This window comes from Balaenoptera borealis (genome assembly GCF_965194805.1).
Source record: "Balaenoptera borealis genome assembly, chromosome: 7".
Taxonomy (NCBI): Eukaryota; Metazoa; Chordata; class Mammalia; order Artiodactyla; family Balaenopteridae; genus Balaenoptera; species Balaenoptera borealis.
Genome location: NC_138864.1, coordinates 80,076,816 through 80,098,287, shown reverse-complemented (window position 1 = coordinate 80,098,287; position 21,472 = coordinate 80,076,816). Strand labels below are relative to the sequence as shown.

Sequence of the window (21,472 nt, the reverse complement as noted above, 5' to 3'; positions counted from 1 at the left end):
ATCTGGTTTTCCTCAACGTGATTTTATTAGGTGTATTATATATTGGTTCAGCTGAGAATATATATAGCTATGCAAAACCATGTAATCCTAACTAAGGATGCCCTGAGTCTACTGAACCCAATATAATGATATATATACACATCTGTATAGCGTGTGGAAGGTTAGCAGTTTGATGTAGGAAAAAAAAATTAATTCAGCCTGTTTACCTCTTACCATGAGAAAAAAATAAAACCTACAAATCTTCATTGAAGACACTCATGATCTGTGCTGTGGTGCCCTCTATTGAACACAAAGTCTTATAAAAATTGTGTGTGTGTGTGTGTGTGTGTGTGTGTGTGTGTGTGTGTGTATAAAACTAGCTGTAGTGTTTCCATGGTATCCTTTTGCAAAAAAAAATTTTTTTTTCAATTCCTTAAATTTTTAAGAAATACAAAACTGTAATACAAAAGTCTACATTGTAAGGTACATGTAGTTATATTAATGGGGTGGATTCAGTAAAGAAGGAAAGCTGGCTCCCATGTGTGATAGCAATCAAATGTAAAAAATTAGTAGGAATGCCATTTTCATAGTTAGAGACTTACCAACAGAGTTTATAATTTAGTCTATAACTTCTTTTTTCATAACTATTAGTAAAAGTGACTTACAATTTAAAAGTAGCCGGGGGGCGGGGGGAGACCCAAAAGGGAGATTATAGCCAAGACTGAGGAAAAATGAATATATTTGAAAAATCTCACAATCATACTGACCAAATTTAGCTAGCATTTAAGAGTTCTAATTATAAACCTGCCAGTTCCTGGGATTAATATAGTGCCTCTACCTTTCTTATAATTTCCTTGTCTATAAAATTGAGATGAAACCTGACTCCTAACATTGTAAGTATTGAGATAAAACATGTAAAAAGCTAAACATAGCCAGTGTTCAATAAAATAGTATGAATTACTCTTATTTGATATCCTGGCAAAGAAACAACTTTCTAATTCCTCTATGAAGACCGGCCTGGATATGTACTTTGCTATTAATTATGTATTACTTCACAAATGACCTTGAAATGGAAAAACTATATATTTGTATTACAGACACACACCTATGCACAGAGACAGCAGCATTTTGGTTTCAAAGGGTTTGAACATATATAGCACTCTTAGTTCATAACTTCAAAACTTACCTAAAAACCAAGTTTTAAAAATACCTGCTAAAAATCTGCAACACAGGCATGTTTCACATTTTAATGCTGTGGTGTTTCCCTCTCAAGTTCCGAAAGTGCTCTACAAACAAGGTACAGGCTACTAACAGTGGCCCTACTTAATGGGTAACCAACAGGGCCTCAGAGGACATCAAGGTGGGGTCAGGACACAGATGGCTGAGTTGCATGTCACATCCAGTTTCCCAAAGTGGACTTAGGCTGGGGTGACAGAGGGGGTGTACCCAGGGCAAAGATATGCGAGGTTGCTATTTCTACACAAACTACACAAAGAACATAAAGACTATGCATCAGAATCTGAGGGGCACAGAAAAGAAGGTGGGGAGGATTGGAAGGGCCACAGTATTCAGGGCATTTAGGTCAGGACTGAATCCAACCGTGTGGTATTAGACTTCCTTCAGGTTCAAACCACGTAGAAGCACCAGCTTTCATTTTTAATGTGAAACTCATCACTTGGAGACTAATGTTCACAGACCATAATGGAACAAATAACATCACAAGAGAACTTGGTGTCTGTTTCATGATTTGACTTCTGGATGGTAATCCAGATCCAATTTTAATGAATCTAGCCATCCCTGGTATGTATATAGTTGCTTCCCACTAGAATGGAAGCTTCAAGAGGTCAAGGATATGTGTCCATCTTGTGCAGTCCTATATCCCCAGTACCCAGCCTGGTCCAAAGCAGTCACTTAATAAATAGGTTTGCAGAGTCCTTTCCAAGCCATCCTCTGAATGACTTAACTACCCATGAGGTCGGTAATACATGTGTTACATTATTGCATTCTTTCTAGCAAACCAAGGCTCACAGGAATGAAGTGACTTTTCCAAGGTCGAAGAGCCAGAAAACAATCAGGAGCCAAGATTCACAGGAGACCTGGAACCCAGTTCCTCAAGCCCCTGACCCACGACACTTTCCATTATGACCTCTGCATCAAATTCAACCAGCAAACTGCCAAACGACACAGCATGCCAAAACAACCTAGAGTAACTAAGCACAACCCCTCTGCAGCCCAATGACTCTCACTCTGGCATGAATCTGGTTGACCAATTGTGCAAGGAAAGGTCATGTTTAAAACAATGAAGTGATTCCTGGTCGAAAAACACATGCCCTGCACTTAACCAGCAACATAGAGACACAGGCTGTCCTTTGATCTCAAATAAGGAGATTTCTCTACCAAAAACACGTAGCTCCCCAACGCTTATGGGGACTGCAGGATTTGACTAGCTCTGTCCAGGCCTCACTGGCGATGGCCAGTCTGCAGCTTCCCTGAGCAGCATCTGGAGCGACAAGCCACTCTGCAAATTTGGCTGCGGGGACCACGTCTTAAGGGAGAGGCCATTAGCCACCTGGGTCCCATACAGACAGTTAAAATTGGAGCTATCCCCAAAGGGAAAGGGCAGAAGAAAGTTGACTGGGTCTTTGTCATGCCTATGATACCCCAAAGAACACCACTGTGAGGTTTTCCGAGAACTTGGCTCGGTTAATCAATTCTTCTGGTCTCTTGCCATTTTTATTCTTCTGCCTTCTTGTTCTCTTCCGGCTCTCCCTCAATTTATAACCTTGGATGTTTCTGTATGTCTCCATGACCCTCTCAAAGGAAAAGCATGATATCAATCTAATAGAAATAAACGTTAATATTCATGTGGATACTTAATACCCAAACCCTTGATGAGTGAGCCATATGGGGAGAGGGCAGTATATTATTTCAGGCTAGCTCAAAGTTACCGTGTAGCAAACTCAAAAGGAGATGGCTTCAGATCCTGAAGCTAGTAGAAAAAGACAGTTCAGGGTCTCCTGTTAGTGGCCCTGCCACTAACTAGTGGTCATAGGACTCATCCTATTTCCTTATCTACAAAATAGGAAGATAAAAAAATTAGCTCAAAGCTATTTCATTTAAGTGCATTAAAATAATGGCTGATACTTGGATACCACACATTATATGTCAGTCTGTTGTGAGTGCTTTACATTTGTTAACTGATTTAATCCTCTCGACAACCTTATGAAGTAGCTACTATTATTACCCCATTTTATAGATGGGCAAACACAGGCACAGAGGAGGTAAAAGACTTGCCCAAGTCCCCAGCTAATAAGTAGCAGAAGCAGGATTTGAACCCAGGCAGTCTGGCCTTAGGGTCTGTGTGCAAACCACTGTGTTGTCCCGTGGGATAGGTAGGTATTCCAGCATTCCAGAGTGGAAAAAAAGGGGAATTATAGCAGTGTGAATTCAAGTCACTTTCACTGCAGTACCAACCATCACCAAGTACCCCAGAGTTAATAACCCACCGAGACTATTCAAACACCAATTAATACTCCCTTATAAACATTCTCTCCAAAGAGTATCATTAAGCTATTCATTTAGAGGAGCTCAGAAGGGTATTAGCAGCCCAACGTAGAGCTGATTTTGGTCTGTCGATCCTAAATGTTGTAAATAAAGAGAATTTCTAAGAAGTGCCTTTTTAATAAGACACATTAGTTTCCTGGCAAATTTTACTTTTGTCAGCTAAACTCCCAAGCAATTTGGCTCTGCTTTATAGCTTAAGGGAGTATATATTTATTATCTGATTCAATTAGTTTATTGTTTTCTTTCTGGAAAGTTTGGTCCTGAATATGCACTGTGTAATGTGAGCCACGAGATGGTGCTCTAATATAGGAAATGAACTACTGAGCGTCCCTCCAGAGCACATTACTAGCATTTTAGAAACGGGAACATTCTCTCCAACTTGATCACAGGACACTCAACTCTTGCAAAGAGTTATATCTCCCGTCTGGCTGCAAAAGTTTCTGCACACTTACTTTCTGAGGAAATCTTCCAAACCCTGACGGCGTTGATCTACATGCTGGCGATTGTTCATGTTGAAAAATAGGTTTTTAGATGGAAGTTCTGGCAGTTGCCTTATGAGAAAGAAAAAAAATGTTTTTAATCATCAAATTAAGGTGGTTTTGTTACAGAAATCCCTCAAAATGAAAGCAAATTGTGCATGCACACAACTATTATATACATATTATATGGTTATATTATACAATAAGGGTGTGAGAAAATCAATTAACTTAAAGAAAAAACATTTTTAAACATTTTTGAGGACTTTCATGGTCAATACTCATACAAGTTGGTATAATTCAAGTGATAAGTTTTGAATTCAGATGCAGTGGCCAAAAAAAATAACTAAAGCTATATATTGCGATCAAGAAGAAAGCCTACAAAATCCTTCATATTTTATATATCTTAATACATGTCAATTTTTTAATTGAAGTATAGTTGATTTACAATACTGTGTTAGTTTCAGGTGTTTTCCATTGTTTTTCAGATTGTTTTCCATTATAGGTTATCACAAGATATTGAATATAGTTCTCTGTGCTATACAGTAAATCACTGTTGTTTATTTTATATATAGTGGCATGTCAAATTTTAAAATATTGAATATAACAATAAGGTCTCCTCAATATACTCTTTAAATCACTTACACCAGTAATGCATTACTTTGGAGTCTCTGCCTCAGCCACACAAATTCTCTGTATCTTCTTCGTACACAGGATGTTTTCATTGTAAAACACATGCTATTGGTCTGTTTAAAGAAAACAAAAAATATAAGCCTCACTTGAGGAAAAAATGCTTTTCTTATATCTGTAACTCCCTATATGCCCCCAATATTCATCTAAAGTAGGATTTTAAAAATCAAAACTACATTTGCATTTATGCCAGACTCAAATCGTGCACATAACCCACCAATATAGCATCCATGAAGACAGCTGGGGTGACATAAATGAGCAGTGTTGTCCTGGAGCAAGGCATGACCCTGCCCTTCCCTGAGTCCTGAAGTAGCTTCCTGCTCACCTATTAGCACTCCCTTCAGAGACAAATCACAAACATTAAACAAATCCTGAAGAATAAATGACCAATAAGAGCTCAGGGTCATCCACTGCATTCAACCCCATCCATCCATCCGTGGAGAAGCCTTTGGGGATTAGAAACACCTTCTCTTGGTCCTTGACATGACATCGCAGAAGCTGTTGTGTCCTTGATATGGCCATCGCCACAGATCACACAAATGACCCAGAATCCTGAAATCACTTTTAAACAAGAGATCAGCATTTCCCTTCTCTACTTAGATGTGCAAGGAAGCATGATCAAGTAAAAAGAGACATGTGGTGCACAGGACGAGCATGTGCATGGAGGACCCAAATTCCAGTCCTGGCTCTGCTATAAGGCAAGTCACTTAAACTCCAGTGTCCTGAATGGTAAAATAGGGATGAAATAGTACATCCCAATTTCACAGGGTTGTTGTTATTAGGATTGATAATATGCACATGGCAAATGTTATCTCTTAATAGTATTATTAGTTACTAGACATTGGTTTCCTTCCAGCTACCTTAAGGCAGACTTAGAAAAAGCCACCCTCAGAGTCCCTACCCAAAGCAAAACAGCAATGCTTCTCCTTTGGGTAAACACAAGGCTGGTAAATATGTGTGTTTCTCCTTTCTGTAAAACAAGAGACTGGCTTATTTGTCTGTTGGTTTTGTAAGAAGATCTCTATTCTGCTTATTAATTTCAAAATTCTATTTCATAATCTTTACACTGCCAAATGGGAAATTTTTTTGCCCCCAAGATTTATATCATTTCAAAAACTGTTATCAATCTACCACTTAATAAGCACCCAGACGCTGTTTTCCTTGGGAAGTGTCAGTGATGGCGTGCATTAGTTCCTAACCATTCCCATGAAATGTATGGCACAGTTCCTGGTATTCCTGAACTTCCTAAAATTCAAAGAACCTCAGGATGCAGAGAGGTTAAGAGACTTGCCCCCAAAATACTTACTGGCCTAAATCCCGTCATGGACGATACAGCAGCAAACGCACTGGATGGAGTCTGTGGCACAATAATAACGTTGTGGGACTTCCCTGGTGGCGCAGTGGTTGAGAATCCGCCTGCCAGTGCAGGGGACACGGGTTCGATCCCTGGTCCGGGAAGATCCCACGTGCCGCAGAGCAACTAAGCCTGTGCACCACAACTACTGAGCCGGCGCTCTAGAGCCCACGAGCCACAACTACTGAGCCCGCGTGCTGCAACTACCAAAGCCCGCATGCCTAGAGCCCATGCTCCGCAACAAGAGAAGCCACCACAATGAGAAGCCTGCGCACCGCAACCAAGAGTAGGCCCCGCTCCCCCGCAACCAGAGAAAGCCTGAGCACAGCAACAAAGACCCAACACAGCCATAAATAAATAAGTAAAATAAATTTATTAAAAAAATAATAATAATAATGTTGTGTGTGTGGATTTCAAAGCACACCAGGGCCTCCCTCTAACGTGACCCTTAGGGACTCAGGCAGCAGGCGTTTACTCCAGAATTCGTGCCCTAACAAGGCCTGGGTGAGTATCCTCTCAGTGCTCTCTCCCCAGAGGGGACCAGGCCACTGCAGGGCCTCTTGAACCTCAGGCAGAGATGGAGTTCAGTTCAACTGCCTTTCATTTCTCTGCTCAGAATCACTGTGCATGCAATAAGTGGAGATCCATCTGGTGCCTGCACCAGACAAGGGTCTGTCTATAAGTCCTTCATTTGCAGGACAAGCTCAGGAGAGGATATATGAAGGACTACCCACCTCGGCAGTCCACTAGTTTAAAATTCCAGGTAAATGCTACAACTTCGGAGTTGCCTGGTATCATTTCCCTTGAGGTTAATTTAAGCGCGTTAAACACCAGCTTCTCTACCTGCAAAGCTCTATGGGTACAGCATCTAAGTGAGGGTAACTAGAACTCTCCAGTCTCCCCACCCATTCCTAATCGTACAACAATAGGTAGAAGCCTCTCCAGGATCAGGCTACACTGAGATCACTAATTTATTAAGTTCCTCTAAATCTAGTTGCTTGTTTCTGCTATCTATCAAGCCAAGAACATTTATTCATTGTCAGTTTATTAGCATCTCAGAGAAACACCAGAGCCGCCACCAAATAACATGTGTGGAACCCATTATTTCTGGTTTTAGATGGACATTTCTGAATTCACGTCATGTTATTTATGTAGAAGAGAAGGATCTATACTTTCATTAACTCCCTGAAGATAATTAAATTTCATGCCTACTATAGTGTGTCATAAGGACCCACAAATTTTTTAGAGGAAGTCAAAAGGCAACTAAAGAATTTCATTTCATTTTCAAATGCTTAGTCTTACGTATTTGTGTTATAATTTTCCACACAGAATGCATATCTGGTGTGACCTCATGAGTAAAACCAAGACAAAATCAAAATACATGGCACACCCTGGCAATGGCCTTCAACACAATCATCAAAAAAAGCAATTCTGAGTTTTTACTTTATTTTCTAAGTTGGGGAACTTTGAAAGAAAAAAGGGAAGAAAGGAGAAAAAAGAGAAGTTTTGTGGGTGGTATTTGGGTACCCAATATACCAATGTAGCTATTAACAATGTGAAGATCAAAGGATGGCTAAATTTTATCTCACCTGTTCTATACAGTCACAGATAAAATCTGAGCCCATTTCTATGCTCTCAAGAAAAGTCTGGACTAAATTAGACAAAAGAAGTGACTATCTTCATGATCAAGGGCCAATAAACTATATACACCTGTGGGCCAAATCCAGCCACCACCTGTCTTCACAAATAAATTTTTATTGGAACACAATTACACTCATTCATTTACGTATTGTTTATGGCTACTTTCGCCCTACGACAGCAGAACTGAGTAATTTTGAGAGTCTGTATGGCCCACAAAGCCAAAGATATTTACTACCTGGCCTTTTACAGAAAAAGATTGCTGACCCTTATTCAAGATAATCAGAGGAGGCGACACACCACACAACACTGCTCAAGAGATTATGATACAGTACTATTTCCAAGTAAAGTAAATCATTTCTAGTTATTTACTTATCTTAATTACTCAGAATTGAGACTAAGGCAAAATAATTCCATATATTCATTTCCTACTTTCCTGTTCTACATATAAAACACTGCACATCTCTTTTCCCAGAGAACTCTACATCCTCTCAAAACCTAAGATTTATCAGGCAATATAGTCTCCAGAAATATGCTGTAACAGATCATAAAGAAATACCATTAATGAGCTCTAAAAACTCTTTCTGAATTTTAGATGTATTCACATCTTCATACATGAAGGCAATAAACATTAAAATATTAACAAAGGTACAATAAGGAATTCAAATAAAGAACTTTAGGAACCATCGTACTACTTCATTTAAGAGACAAGCACTAATTGTAATCATTCAAATTCAGTTCTTTGAATTAGAAAAATTTTTATAAATTTCAATTAAGTATATCATAGTATCCCATCAAATGTATACTACCTAAAAATTACTATGATTTCTATGGACTACTGATGGCATACTTACATGAATACATATCTCATAGTCAATATAAGAATGCCAGAAGTCCTCCTTCTGAATCCTAGGATCTCGAACCCAAACACTTACAAATTCCTGTAAGGGCATCACAAGCAAAGAAATAGGTTTCAGAATCGCAAGTAGGGTTAAGAAGGGCTGAGAGAAACGACTGTACAAGAACAAAACTGAAATGAGCTTTAACCGATGTGGTTGTAATCCTTTAAAAAACAAGAAGTTAATGAATCAGGCACCACAGGAAGTCTAAAAAACGCTGTTGCCACAAATGGAATTTTTACAATAACGCAAAACCGAGCTGCTTGCACTTTTGGATAGCTTTACAGGTTATGTGAAGACAATAAGAACAGATACTCTAAAACTGATTTTTAATTTTGCATCATGAAAAATAGGTTCACATTTTTATCAAGTTTTAAAAGTGGTCATTTCTTACCTTCTTCATTTCTCTCAATTAAAACTATAGGCCCTGGGCTTCCCTGGTGGCGCAGTGGTTGAGAGTCTGCCTGCCAATGCAGGGGACACGGGTTCGAGTCCTGGTCTGGGAAGATCCCACATGCCGCGGAGCAACTGGGCCCGTGAGCCACAACTACTGAGCCTGCGTGTCTGGAGCCTGTGCTCCACAACAAGAGAGGCCGTGATAGTGAGAGGCCCACGCACCGCGATGAAGAGTGGCCCCCACTTGCCACAACTAGAGAAAGCCCTCGCACAGAAACGAAGACCCAACACAGCCATAAATAAATAAATTAATTAATTAATTAATTAATTAATTTAAAAAAAACAAAAAAACAAAAAAAACTATAGGCCCTGCCTGATAAATCACTTGCTAGAACACAAGTAAGAAAGAGTGACAAAGGTCATGTGAAAAGCAAGCAAGGAGAGTTGAAAATGACTTTGTGTGTGCACCCCGACTTCCTGAGAATAAGCACTACTAACTTAGTAATAGAAAGATGAGCACCTTTGACACACTCTTCTATTTTAAAAATATACTTTCCCATGTAGTAAATCATTTCATCTTCATAACAACCTCATGTTATAGATAAGAGTTAGAAAAGTTAAGAAAAATACAAAGTAGATCATTTTGTTCCTTTTTAAAGATAATAAGAACAGGAGATAGGGGGTAAAGTTTAAAATACAATATTTTTTTTAAAAAGTGCTCTTCACTAAATCAGCTTAATTTTAAAATATGAAAACGTACAACCAAAAAAGTGTTATGTTTGGCACAACAATTCATTGCTAACTGTATTTCATTTTAAATATTTTAACTTTTTGTTTTGAAAAAAAAAGACTTCAGGGCTGAAATTTTAGGCATTTTTTACTGCTTTGCTTTGGCACATCTGAAAAGCAGGCCGTCAGTGCTCTAGAGCAGAAGAAGAAAAAAGATTATGAGGTTTTCTGGACAGAGCACCTCCATTCTGTTATGCAGATAATAAAATGAGAATTTTCAGGACAGAGGATTAAGAGAGGAGGAGAAAAATAGTCCACATTCCCTTAAATCACTTTTGCCACCTATCAAGTTCGCCTTCTAAAGTAATGCTTTGCTCTTGCATTGGAGACTTCTGCCCCACTGTTTGCCCTCAGTATATATACAGGGATGATGAGTTAATGTTCCAAAAAGTCTTATTTTAAAATCTTTTCATTATGTATTTTTAAAGTCATTTAGAAGACAGACAATAAAAACAAGACAACAATATAGCAATACTCTAAACGTTTTGGCCATTTTTTCTTAACAGCGTACTCTAAATTATAAGAGGGACTGTAAAGACAATTGTTAATAAGAAGCCCTCTTACATATAGTGTGATTGGGTCAGGGTACAGTAGATCCTGCCCAGAGGTGGAAATGAAACAGAACCCAGGCACCCTGCCCTTAGTGCATGTGTGTGCGTGTGTGTGTGTGTAACTCATTTTCCCAGAGTGCTTTTCACACATCCATAGTTCTTAGAAGGAGTGAATCAATCATCAATGAATCAATGAACAGAAGGACAAATAGGTCAGGAATAGGAGAGAAGACCAGAATCCAGGGTAGACCACATCTAGCCCTCCAAATACCCCCAACACACCCAGGGCAAGGCAGAATGTTGACAAGGGCTGACAAGGTTATCCTACCCCCGTTAAGCCAGCCTAAGGGAGAAGGCTGCTAGTCATCAGGTCACATGTAAGCCACACTCCTTCACAGGGTGCTGGCAGCTCCACTTTTCCACTGGAGAGGCGGAAGTTCTTGAATATCCCACAGGGGAAATTAAATATTTCCAACAGCTCAATGTTCCATATTAACAGTAGAAGATATGCACCTGTTACTGAAATAGTGGGCCTCCACTCAGGTTAAACAAAAATGAAAAGACAAAGAAATGCATTTGTCAATTTTTTACAAACCTGTCATTTAAAAAAAGGTTTCTGAACTAAAATTATAAAATCCACAGTTACCACAGCATCACAGACCCCTTGAACACTCAACATATTATTAATTGAAGATGGTAGTAATGACAAATAGTTCTCAAAAAAATCAGGACTTTTCTCCCCGTATTTGTTCGCTACTGCCTAACTACGTAATCTACACTTTTGGTAACATGTCCCTCTTCATGGAAAGAGCATTGAAATTGTGGTCACAAGACCAGGGGTAAATTCTGGTTCACTTACTTCCTAAATTATGAAATTATTCACTGAGCCTCCATTTCTACATCAGGAAAATAGGAATGATGCCTGTCCAGCCCATCTCAGCTGTTGGTTAGGAGGATCAAATTTAAAAATACCTGTGAGAGCACTGGGAAAATTTTCATTAAGTGCTACATGAAAGTCAACTATTATTACATAGAAAGGAAAATGCTTATAAACCCAAAGCACAGAGGTCTTTCCATAGACCTTGGCAATAAGCAATTCAGAAAAGCTAATCCAGATGTATATCTTTTTTTAAGTAAAAATTTATTAATTTAAGAACCTAGTTGCAAATACTTTAATACTGTAATTTTTCAGGGAAAGGCAGAGTGACCTAAAGATTTCACAGAACTTGCTTGGAGCAGGCCCCTCATAATATTTGTAAAAGGAATGAACACCATAATGAATACTGTAGATTCTACAGTAAAGAATCTACTTTCCTCATCTTAGTGGATTGTAATTCTTGGATTGTACCATTATTATTACTCATTATGACTAATCTTTATGTAGGAAAGATATGTTGAAAACATATTCTAAAGCCATGCTGGAAAAAGAATCTCCTAAGAACACAGCAATGCACTTTAAATGAACACTCAAAATTAACTGTGGTGCTAAGGCTCCAAATGCTTTTTCAATCCTGAAAATCTTTAACTTGGTTGAAGTGCTAAATGGCGAACTTTCTTCCTTCTCGTTCCCTTCAACGTTGCTGTTGCCCTGAGAGCCATCCCAGGCTGCTGTTCTTCACACCCTGTTAGGAATCCAGGACGACCTCATCCAAACATATGGTTTCAAGTGCTCAGCATGAGCTGATGATTCTCTCTCCATCCCAGCCCAGGCATCTCCCCACATACCCAGCCTCCTGCCTAGACAGCTCACTGGGAAATCCCACGAGCACAGAGAGTCCACACCCTTCCCACATTCTCCTCCGCATCTCATCCCCCGCAACCCCAGCCAGAAACCCAGAGTCCCCAGACTTCTCTATTTGACTCACTGACCACGTCCTCCAGATTCACCCTTCTTTGATCCACCCACAACTCTATTCCCACTGTGAGTGCTTTGACCCAAGGACTGCTTGCCCAACATTAATGCAAGGGCTGCTAATTGATCTCTGGGCCCGTAATTCATCCCCCACACTAAAACAAGAATGGTTCCAAAGCACACATCTGATGATGTCCTTTTTCCGCTGAAAATCCTACAAAACCTGCCCCATAACCTTCAAGATCAAGTTCAAACTCTGTAGTTAGCACAATATAGCCTTTCATGATTTTCACTCTCCTCATCTCCAAAGGCGAAGCTTACATCCCCATACACAACATGCAATTTCACACCTGCATGCCTTTGAACATGCTGTTCTCTCTGCCTGCACTGCTGTCCTCACTCCAGTTTCTGCTTTTTCCTTCATCGCCATCACCTGGTTCTTTCTTTTATGTTCTGCTAACTCCAATCCATTTTCAAAATGTAACTCAGTCTCCAGAAATTCTTCTGGAATTCCTCTGGAAATCCTCAGATTCACCCAGTCTGATTAATTTGACTCTACTCCGAGCCCCTACTGCCTCTGGGCATACCTAGGGCATCCTCCCTCTTCACCATGCCTTACTGCACTGTAATTACCTGCAGGCCTCCTCCACTAGATGCTAAGCTCCTTTAGGGTAGCTTAGGCTGTCCAGCATGACTTGAGTGCCTGGTGCACCCAATGCAGTCCGTTAATATCATTTAATGAATAAATGCATGCCTGCAGGAATAAATGAACTGGCTTCAGGAAAAAAAAAAAGATGAGATCAAACTTCAACTGAAATAAAAACCTCATCCACCTGGGTTCTTGGACTCCACGAATTAATGGTAAGTTATTTAGCAGCTGGTCTAAAGTTTATCTTAATTTAACAAACCCCTTCCTCTCAGGGTGTGCCAATTAACAGCACATGGCTACAAGAGCAATGTTTAAGATCTATGAGAATCAACTGTTTTCAAGCACCCTAAAGAACTCCAGAAGCACCTATTTACATAGAAATAATTGAAAATCATTCTGAGAGCGCCAATAACTTGAGTCCCCTAAGACTTGTACCAGACAACAATTTGTTCGCATAGTTGGAGTTAAAATATGTACTTGAAAGTAATAAAAGTACATTTATTTTAAAATATTCTATAATTCAGATGGGCCCCCCTCCCCCAATCTGCAATTAGTAGGAATTAGTGAAGTTTCACGATACTTCCAGCTACGAATAGCACACCCAGGAAGCCAAGGTTCACCTATAATCTCTTAATTAGACGCATCCCTCATGACGCTGCCCACCATCCTTCAAAGGAATGTTGACAGCCTGTCAGCCGCAGAGGACAGCTCCAAGTTCCATAACTAGAATCATATGGATTTCCTATGAAAATTGCTTCAGTAGCAGCAGTTAGTCAATTTAATAACCTTATTAAACACTTTAATGACTTCTTGGGCCTAATGATTATATCTAGTATGAAGGAAGAAGTCAGGCCAAGGAGAATTAAAAATTTAAGCTAACTGATCCCTGTCAAGCTAACTGCTCTCCATGTGAAAACAAAGTTCTGAAGAAAGAGAACTGCACTCTTTGAAAATCGAATTCCTGTGTTGTCTTATAATAATCACTCTTCAATTTCAATGTACCCCCTTCCCTCCCCAACTCCCACCCCAGGTTCAACCTTTATCCATTTATCCATCTACCTCGTCTTTTTTTCCTTAGCCCTGATATATGAGAATAAATCAACAATAAAAATAACCATACTGAACAAGGCATGTGCATGTGCCAGGCACTGTGGTTAAGTGTTTTATACATGTTTTCCTTTCATCTTTATGACAATCCTAAGAGGTCAGTAATATTATCACCCCCTTTTTACAGATAAGAAAAATAAGGCTTCTTAAGCTTAAGCAACTGGCCCAAAGTCAAATGGCCAACAGGCTGAGCTAGGTTTCAAACTCTGTTCTGCCTTGCTCCAAAGCCTGTGCTCTCAAACATGTTCTACTGGGTGGTTCTTTAACAATAAATAATACATCTCCGATTTCACTATATTTCCAATGTCACATAAGTGCATTATTTTGGAGGGGAAAAAATTATTTTCTTTGCTATTAGCTAAAATATCAGTTCAAACAACATGTTCTTCTGAAACTCTGTCCCACTAGCTTCTCAAAGGCCTTGTATTTCATTTTTATATTTCTAGCACCAAGCACAGTATTGGCACTCATTAGTAAGTGCTCATGAAATGTCTGAGAATTAACCAATTGATTATAAACAAGATTCAAAAACAAAGGATGTACAGGTTCTGTATGCTGAAAACTATAAGATGCTATTGAAAGAAATCGAAGAAGTATATACTTCTTTGTATATATCTGTGTAAGTATATTCTATACTGTGTTCATGTATTGGAAGAGTCAACACAGTAAAGAGATAAATTCTCCCCAAATTGATCTATAAGTTTAATGCAATTCCTGTAAAAATCCCAGCAAGATTTTTTGAAGACACAGCTGACCTTATTCTAAAATGTACATGGAAAGGAAAAGACCCTAGAATAGTCAAAATAATTCTGAAAGAGAATAAAGTGGGAGGAATCCTTCTTCCTGATGTTAAGGCTTACTATACAGCTATAGTAATCAGGATAGTGTGGTACGGGTAGAGGGGCACAGGTCAATGGAACAGAACAGAAAACCCAGAAATAGACTTATGCAAATATGCCCAACTGATTTTAGACAAGGGTGTAAAAACAATTCAATGGAGGAGAGATAGCCTTTTCAACAAGTGGTTCTGGACCAACTGGACATCCCCAGGCCAAAAGATGAACCTTGACCTGAACTTTGCCCCTTACGTAAAAATTAACTCAAAATGGACCGTAGATTTAAATGGAAACATAAAACCATAAAACTTTTAGAAAAAAACATAGGAGAAAATCTTTGTGACCTATGATTAGACAGAGTTCTTAGACTTGACACCAAAATGATAATCCACGTAAGGAAAGAGAGCTAAATTAGACCTCGCCAAACCTAAAAACCTTTGCTCTGCACCTCCTGTGAAGAGGTTGAAAAGAAAAATTACAGGCTGGAAAATATCTGCAAATCACTCATCCCTCCAAGGACTTGTAGCTAGAATACATAAAGAACTCTCAAAACTCAACATGTAAAAAAAACAAAGAATTCAATTAGAAAATAGGCAAAACACATGAAGAGGCATTTCACTAAGGAAGACATACAGATGGCAAACAAGCACATGAAAAGATGTTCAACATCATTAGCCATTAGGGAAATGCAAATTAACACCACAATGATATGTCACTACATACCTATCACAGTTTCTACTATTTTTATAGTACAGTAAACATAACTGTGTGCTAACTGTAAAAATATTTATTCTTATTACAAAAAGATGAGTACAGACAAAAGCTAACAAACAAAGAATCTCTAGGTGTTAGTATTAGTTTTTCATAGCCTTGATGAGAATCTTCTACCACAAAAATGAAAACTTGTTTCATTTTGTGCTCACTTTCTCAGGCCATTTTTATCCTATTCCAAAGTATATATCCATTTTATATGTTTATGTATTTGAACTGGAGACTCATTCATTCAATTAAAATGTATTGAGTCCTGGTTCAGTGCGAGGCACTGACATTTAACCAATGTCTTATTCGCCAAGGTTCTATCCAGGACTCCCACATAACAATCTCAAAACTAAAATTTAGCCCCTTTAACACACCATACATTCTTTACAAATAACATGCTTGAAAGGCAGAAGGAATGTATCAAGTAACCTTCCTTTATTTCCTAATAATATTTATGACAAATAACCTAAAAGACATACTCCAAGGAATGTTACTTGTCACTTTACAGCTTTGAGTGTGTTTAAATGCCGTTCTCTGGCAGTTTTGAACGATGACTTTTAAGAAAGCTTTTATTACGTCGGGATAAATAGCTGTGAATGAAATTCAACTAGGCCTGCCTTTTACATGACTTATAATAATTCATGATGTTACGAGTTTCTTTACACAAGCAGTGTCCAGAATTAAGGAGAGTTACCTTTTGGTATGTCATAATACATTAGTGGAAAAAACTCATCTTTTACAACAAGAAATAACTGCCAACCTGTGTTAAACTACACCACAAGGACACGATCAGCAAAATCCAGAATGTGAAAACATCTATAGGTCAAAAGATGCAGTTTCTTCAACAAATAAATTGCACAAGGGGGAAAATGGGCAGAATGAGAGGTTTTAAGCAATATATTAACCAAATGCAATGTGTAGTTCTTATTTGGATCATGATTAGAACAACCAAATATACAATTTTTTTTTCAACATCATCAGGGAGACTTGAACACTGACTGAATATTTGATGATATGAAGGAATTAATGTTAATTATTTAAGGTGTGATAATGTGGTTTGTTTCTAAGAAGGGTCATTTGTTATAAATGCATACTAAAATATTGACAGATGAAATTACACTATGCCTAAAATTCGTTTCAGATAATTCACTGTGTGATAGCAGGAGGGAATGGGTGGCAGTGGGGCAATAGCTTGGTCATGAATTAATAACGTGTTAACTCTTGAACCCTCAGGTACATAAGGGCTCATTATATTAGTCTCTCTATTTGTGTATGTTTAAAATTTATAATGAAAAGTTAAAACCAGTAAAGGAAGCGAAGGAAGGGAGGAAGGGAAGAAGGGAAGAGGTCATCTCAAGGGGACTGCTTTATGAAAAGAGACACATGTGGCACTTGAAAGCGAAAGTAAGTCAGAAACATGAATCTGAAAGCGTTAACCATGAGTTCAACAGGTACTGACACCGTTAACATAATGACATCCTAATACTTATCCACATTTGAAAAATTAGATTTTTTCATTATTATAAAAATAAAATACGTATGTGGTTAAAGAAAGAGAAAGAGATCATTTCAAGTACAGATGAGAACACCATGAAAATGAAGTCCCCCTCCTACTGGACTTCCAGTTTCCTGTCAGCCTATCTAGGACTTTTATATACTTTTTCTATTATACACATAATTGGCACATACATGTATATATATGTTTGTGTATATACATGTATATATAATTTTTAATGCAAATGGGAGCACACTGTAAATACTGTTTTGTACCTTGGTTTATTCATTGCACAGTCTTTTAGAAATCTTTATGTGTGAGCACATATAATTCAATGTTATCTGTTTTAAAATTAACTGTTTTAGAGCAGTTTTAAAAATACAGAAAAATTGTTCAAAGACAGTAGAGAATTCCCATATATCCCATACCCAGTTTTCCCTATTATTACATCACGTCACATAGGCAGGGAGGAAAGGAGGAAGGAAGAAAAATTGAGTTTTGGGGATTGGGAAAGGGTCTTGTCACTTCCCTTCAAAGTCCCCAGCATCGCAGGACACCAGGTGGAGGTCTTGCTTATGGGATATTCTTTAACGTTATTCACTGGTTCCAGCTCAGTCAGTTTCCAATCAGAAATCAATATTAAAACCACGCTTTCCTAGAGCAAGCCCAAAATGTTACCATCAATCAGTGTAAGTGTATCTTGAACACTTAAATGTTAAGCTTAGAGCCAACACATCCAAAACAGCAGCACATCCTTCCCACCTCTCCCTGTAGGGCCCTGTGTGGCAGGGTCCTCATGGTGCCTGGAACTGTCCCGGGCCCACTTGGGTCTGCTCCACTCAAGGGATCTCCTGCCACGGAGCTTTGGATTTACTGTCACTCAAGTGTCAATAAATGCTAATTGCCATTATATCCAATATAAAGTATGTACATTTTGAAGGAGAAAAATCTCTTATACAAAAGGTATGAATCTCTAAAGGTAGAATTCAGCCATCATGATTCAGGAGAGCTGGGGAGATACACACACACACACACACACAGAAAAGAGGTTTCAGCCCACCCTTCCAGTCACATCACATATGAAGGACTATCCCACTTCCACCAAGCAAGCCCTGGGCAGAGACACAAACACAGTTCCTTGGAGGGGCTAGAATGTCAGACTCCATGAAAGAGTGTAAACTGCTTATTTACATACCACATAAGATGAGCTCAATGTGGCTGAAGCCAAAGGTCCTTAGTGATGCAGGAAAATCAACCTGTTCATTCTGGGTGTTAGAATATAAAGAGAACGAAAAACGCCTGGCTCCGCACAAGACGCCGTCTGAAACGCGTTTCCTGTCACAGCCACCTGCCTTTTCATTAGGGTTCTGAGTTCTGTCTCATTAAACAGAAGAGTTGATTCAGTTGGGTCCACCTAATTATTCTTATTAAAATATGTAACCATAATATTTTAATTGTAAATTAAAGCTGCATGCATGAATGAATCTGAATTCATTTTAATTTCACAATGGCCCAATGCCAAGGCCTTTTTACAGGGAAGATCCATCAGCACGGATACCGCTCTCGTGGGAGTTCAAACCAATGTGCAAATGGAACATGTTTAGCTAACAAGGGAGCCTCTCCCTCCCTGTTCTCCTCTCTCTAGATTTATTGCGGTAATAAAGCTATTTTAACAAGAGAGACTGCAATCGACTCCCCACTCTACCCACCCCATCTTTAAAAAAAAAAATTTTACCGAACTCCTAAGCTGGCACTACCAGCTTAGGTAGAACCAAGATGTCAGTCCTGGGCCGTTTGCATCTTGAACAAGGATGGTAACTAGGTCTCAATTCACATGTCAACCTTACGATTAATTAGCAATGTCTCCTGTGGGCACCAAGCGCAAAGGGCTTACACACACGCTGCCCCCTGGTCTAGATTCTAGAACAATCAGTGATATTGCATTCAGCTCTTACATATGCAGTTAGGTGGGACTTGAATTATTTTCCACTAAACAACCACCAGCCACCAGGATATTTAAAGGCTCAGCCAAAACCTCCTCCACTTCTAACTGGCATTAACTACAGGGTGCTGATGCGGTAGCTGCTGAGATAAAAATATCTTGATAACTGAGGCTTTAGGAAAGCCTCTCCTTGACTTCTAAGCTGAGGCCTGAAAGATAAGAAGTCGTCAGCCTGTCAAGGTGGTGTGAAGGCTGGGGAGAGAGATTATTCCAGGCAGTGGGAAAAACATCTGTGAAACCCCAGGGGCCCAGGGCACACAGAGCAATCAAGTTTCCAAAATAAGGCGTGAGAAGGGCAGTGGGCGGAGGGAGGAGCAGGAGACAAGCCTGGGGAAAGAAGTAGGGTCAGATCATACAGGGCCTTAGAAACCACATTTAGGAGTTTGGACTTTGTTCTAAGAGCAACATGAGAGAAACCAAGAAATTCTGGCCACACACAGAAAATGAATTGATATGTGATGAACAGTAGTATGTTACGGCACATCCAGAATCTCGCCTTGCTGTGCTTATTTCTTGCTGACAGAGGCTCAAGTAAATTTCTGGGCATTATACCTCTTTCTCCTTAACGGTATTTTCCTTTTCAATTGAAGGACTTTCCAGTTTAAAACTGCTTAATGTTATAATATTATTACATAATTAATTATAATAAAGGACTTTGCAAGGTCAATATAATGCTTTCTTTATGCAGTTGGTTAAAGTTTGTGTCTAGTTTTTATTAACTGAAATGAACTTTAAAAAATCATGATTAAACCGACAAAGCAAAAAAAAAAAAAAAAAAGAAAGAAAAAGCTTCTCATTGGAAAAAAGTCTTTGTTGCTTTCATGGGTAGCTTTCTCCCCCCGAGAACAATTTTTAAAATGTGCCTTTGGAATAGTGCCGGCTGTCAGCACAGCTCCACTCTCAGGCCAATACAGGTGTGTAGTGAAGCATTCAGCTTACCTGAAAGGAGGCCTGGCCTCTGCCCTTGGCTTCTGGGAGGTGATCTCTAGGCCCCTGGAATGTCTTGCCTGACAAGAGTATCTTTGTTTGCCTGGGCTTTGGCCACTGGACAGTCTAACAATGTGAATATGATGGAGGCTTAGGGCCACGCTCTATCAGCTGTGACCTCTGGAGGAACTAGAGACTAATGGTACTAGCCTGATCCCAGGAGAAGCGGACAAAAAGTCGGCCATGCAGGCAGGATGAGCCCCAATAAAAACTCTGGACACCAAGGGCACAGGGGAGCTTCCCTGTGGAAATTATCACACACTGACTCCTTGTGGAGAAAATAAGCAGTAGCTCTGCGTTTGGGCCCCTTCCCAACTTGGCCCTCTGCATCTCTTCCTTCAGCTGGTTCTAACTGGTGTCCTTTCCCTGTAATAAACCATAACGGTGAGTATAACTGCTCTCAGTGAGTTCTGTGAGTCTTTCTTGTGAATTATCAAAACTGAAGATGGTCTGGGGAACCTCCAAATTTGAAATTGGTATCAGAAGTGAGGGCAGTGTGGAGACTTGCAGTTTGGCCACCTTCGCAGAGAAGGTATTTCCTGAAGCAGGCACCGTGGTCCCAGCACTGTTTAACACAGGGACAAGGAATAAGCATGCCTGGTCTTCGTACTGGGTAGGGCCAAGAAGGCTGCACTGACGCTGGGGAGTGGGGGTCAGCAGGTTCAGGAGGGCAGCTGTTTTGTTCTTTCATTAGCCCCCTTCTATGATGTCCTGTGGTATATCTTGACTCTCCTCTACAGATTTATGGTTAGAGAATGAAGAACTAACCTGTAGTGAGTCAAAGCACATGGATTATCTATTTGGGGATTTCTGATGACATACCTCTTTCTGCTGTTCTGGAAACATCTTCAACACAGGACACGATCGACCTGAAAAATAAGATACCAACACTCAGTGATTTGGAACCTCCATACAGGAGCAGATATGCCTCTCAGGGCCTCCCACCCAGATCCCCCTTGAGAGCCTGCCCTCCCACAGTCTCTGAAAAGTGTACCCATGCTTCTCCCCCACCCTGTCTCCTGCTGACCCAACCAAGGTGAACATCGGTCCACCTGGGAATTGGGAGCTTAGGACATGGCAAGGCCAAAACAGCCAGATGATGACCGGCCCTCAAACTGAAGGCCAGGCAGAGTCAGGCTGGAGGTGGAGCCTTGGGGAAATCAGAGGAGGCTGGAGATGTTGGGGAGCAGAGGGCCACGAGGGGCAGCAGGGGATGCTGGTTGGCAGTGAGGTGAAGAGAATGGAAAAGATGCCCAGAGAGCCACCACTGAGAACAGCCCTGACGGTTTCACCAGCAACCCAAGCTTTCAAGGGACAGGTCACTCCTGTGACATTTAAACTACTCCAGAGTTCAGATAAGAGACGGTGTGGCCCCAAGAGGGATGAAGATCGGAACCTTGATTCTGAGCCTCCAGTCAGTGCAGTCAGCCTCTGGGCTGATTCCAGGCC

The 21,472-nt window shown here is 39.8% G+C and overlaps 1 protein-coding gene across 4 annotated transcripts in view; it reads right to left on the bottom strand.

Annotated features, from left to right (window-relative positions):
• The window catches only part of SNX10 (sorting nexin 10), a 76,260-nt gene that overhangs the window by 5,270 nt on the left and 49,518 nt on the right, over nt 1–21,472 (bottom strand). For 2 of the 4 annotated variants that reach the window (XM_082399594.1, XM_082399595.1), the window contains exons 2-5: nt 20,846–20,892; nt 8,556–8,642; nt 4,665–4,765; nt 3,996–4,094 (exon numbers count right to left, since the gene is read on the bottom strand). In XM_082399594.1, the coding sequence (XP_082255720.1) occupies nt 3,996–4,094; nt 4,665–4,765; nt 8,556–8,642; nt 20,846–20,869 (311 nt within the window). In that variant the 5' untranslated portion in view covers nt 20,870–20,892. Of the gene's footprint in view, nt 1–3,995; nt 4,095–4,664; nt 4,766–4,926; nt 5,048–8,555; nt 8,643–20,845; nt 20,893–21,472 lie in introns of those variants that run through there. The other 2 variants (XM_082399596.1, XM_082399597.1) reach the window with 2 other exon arrangements.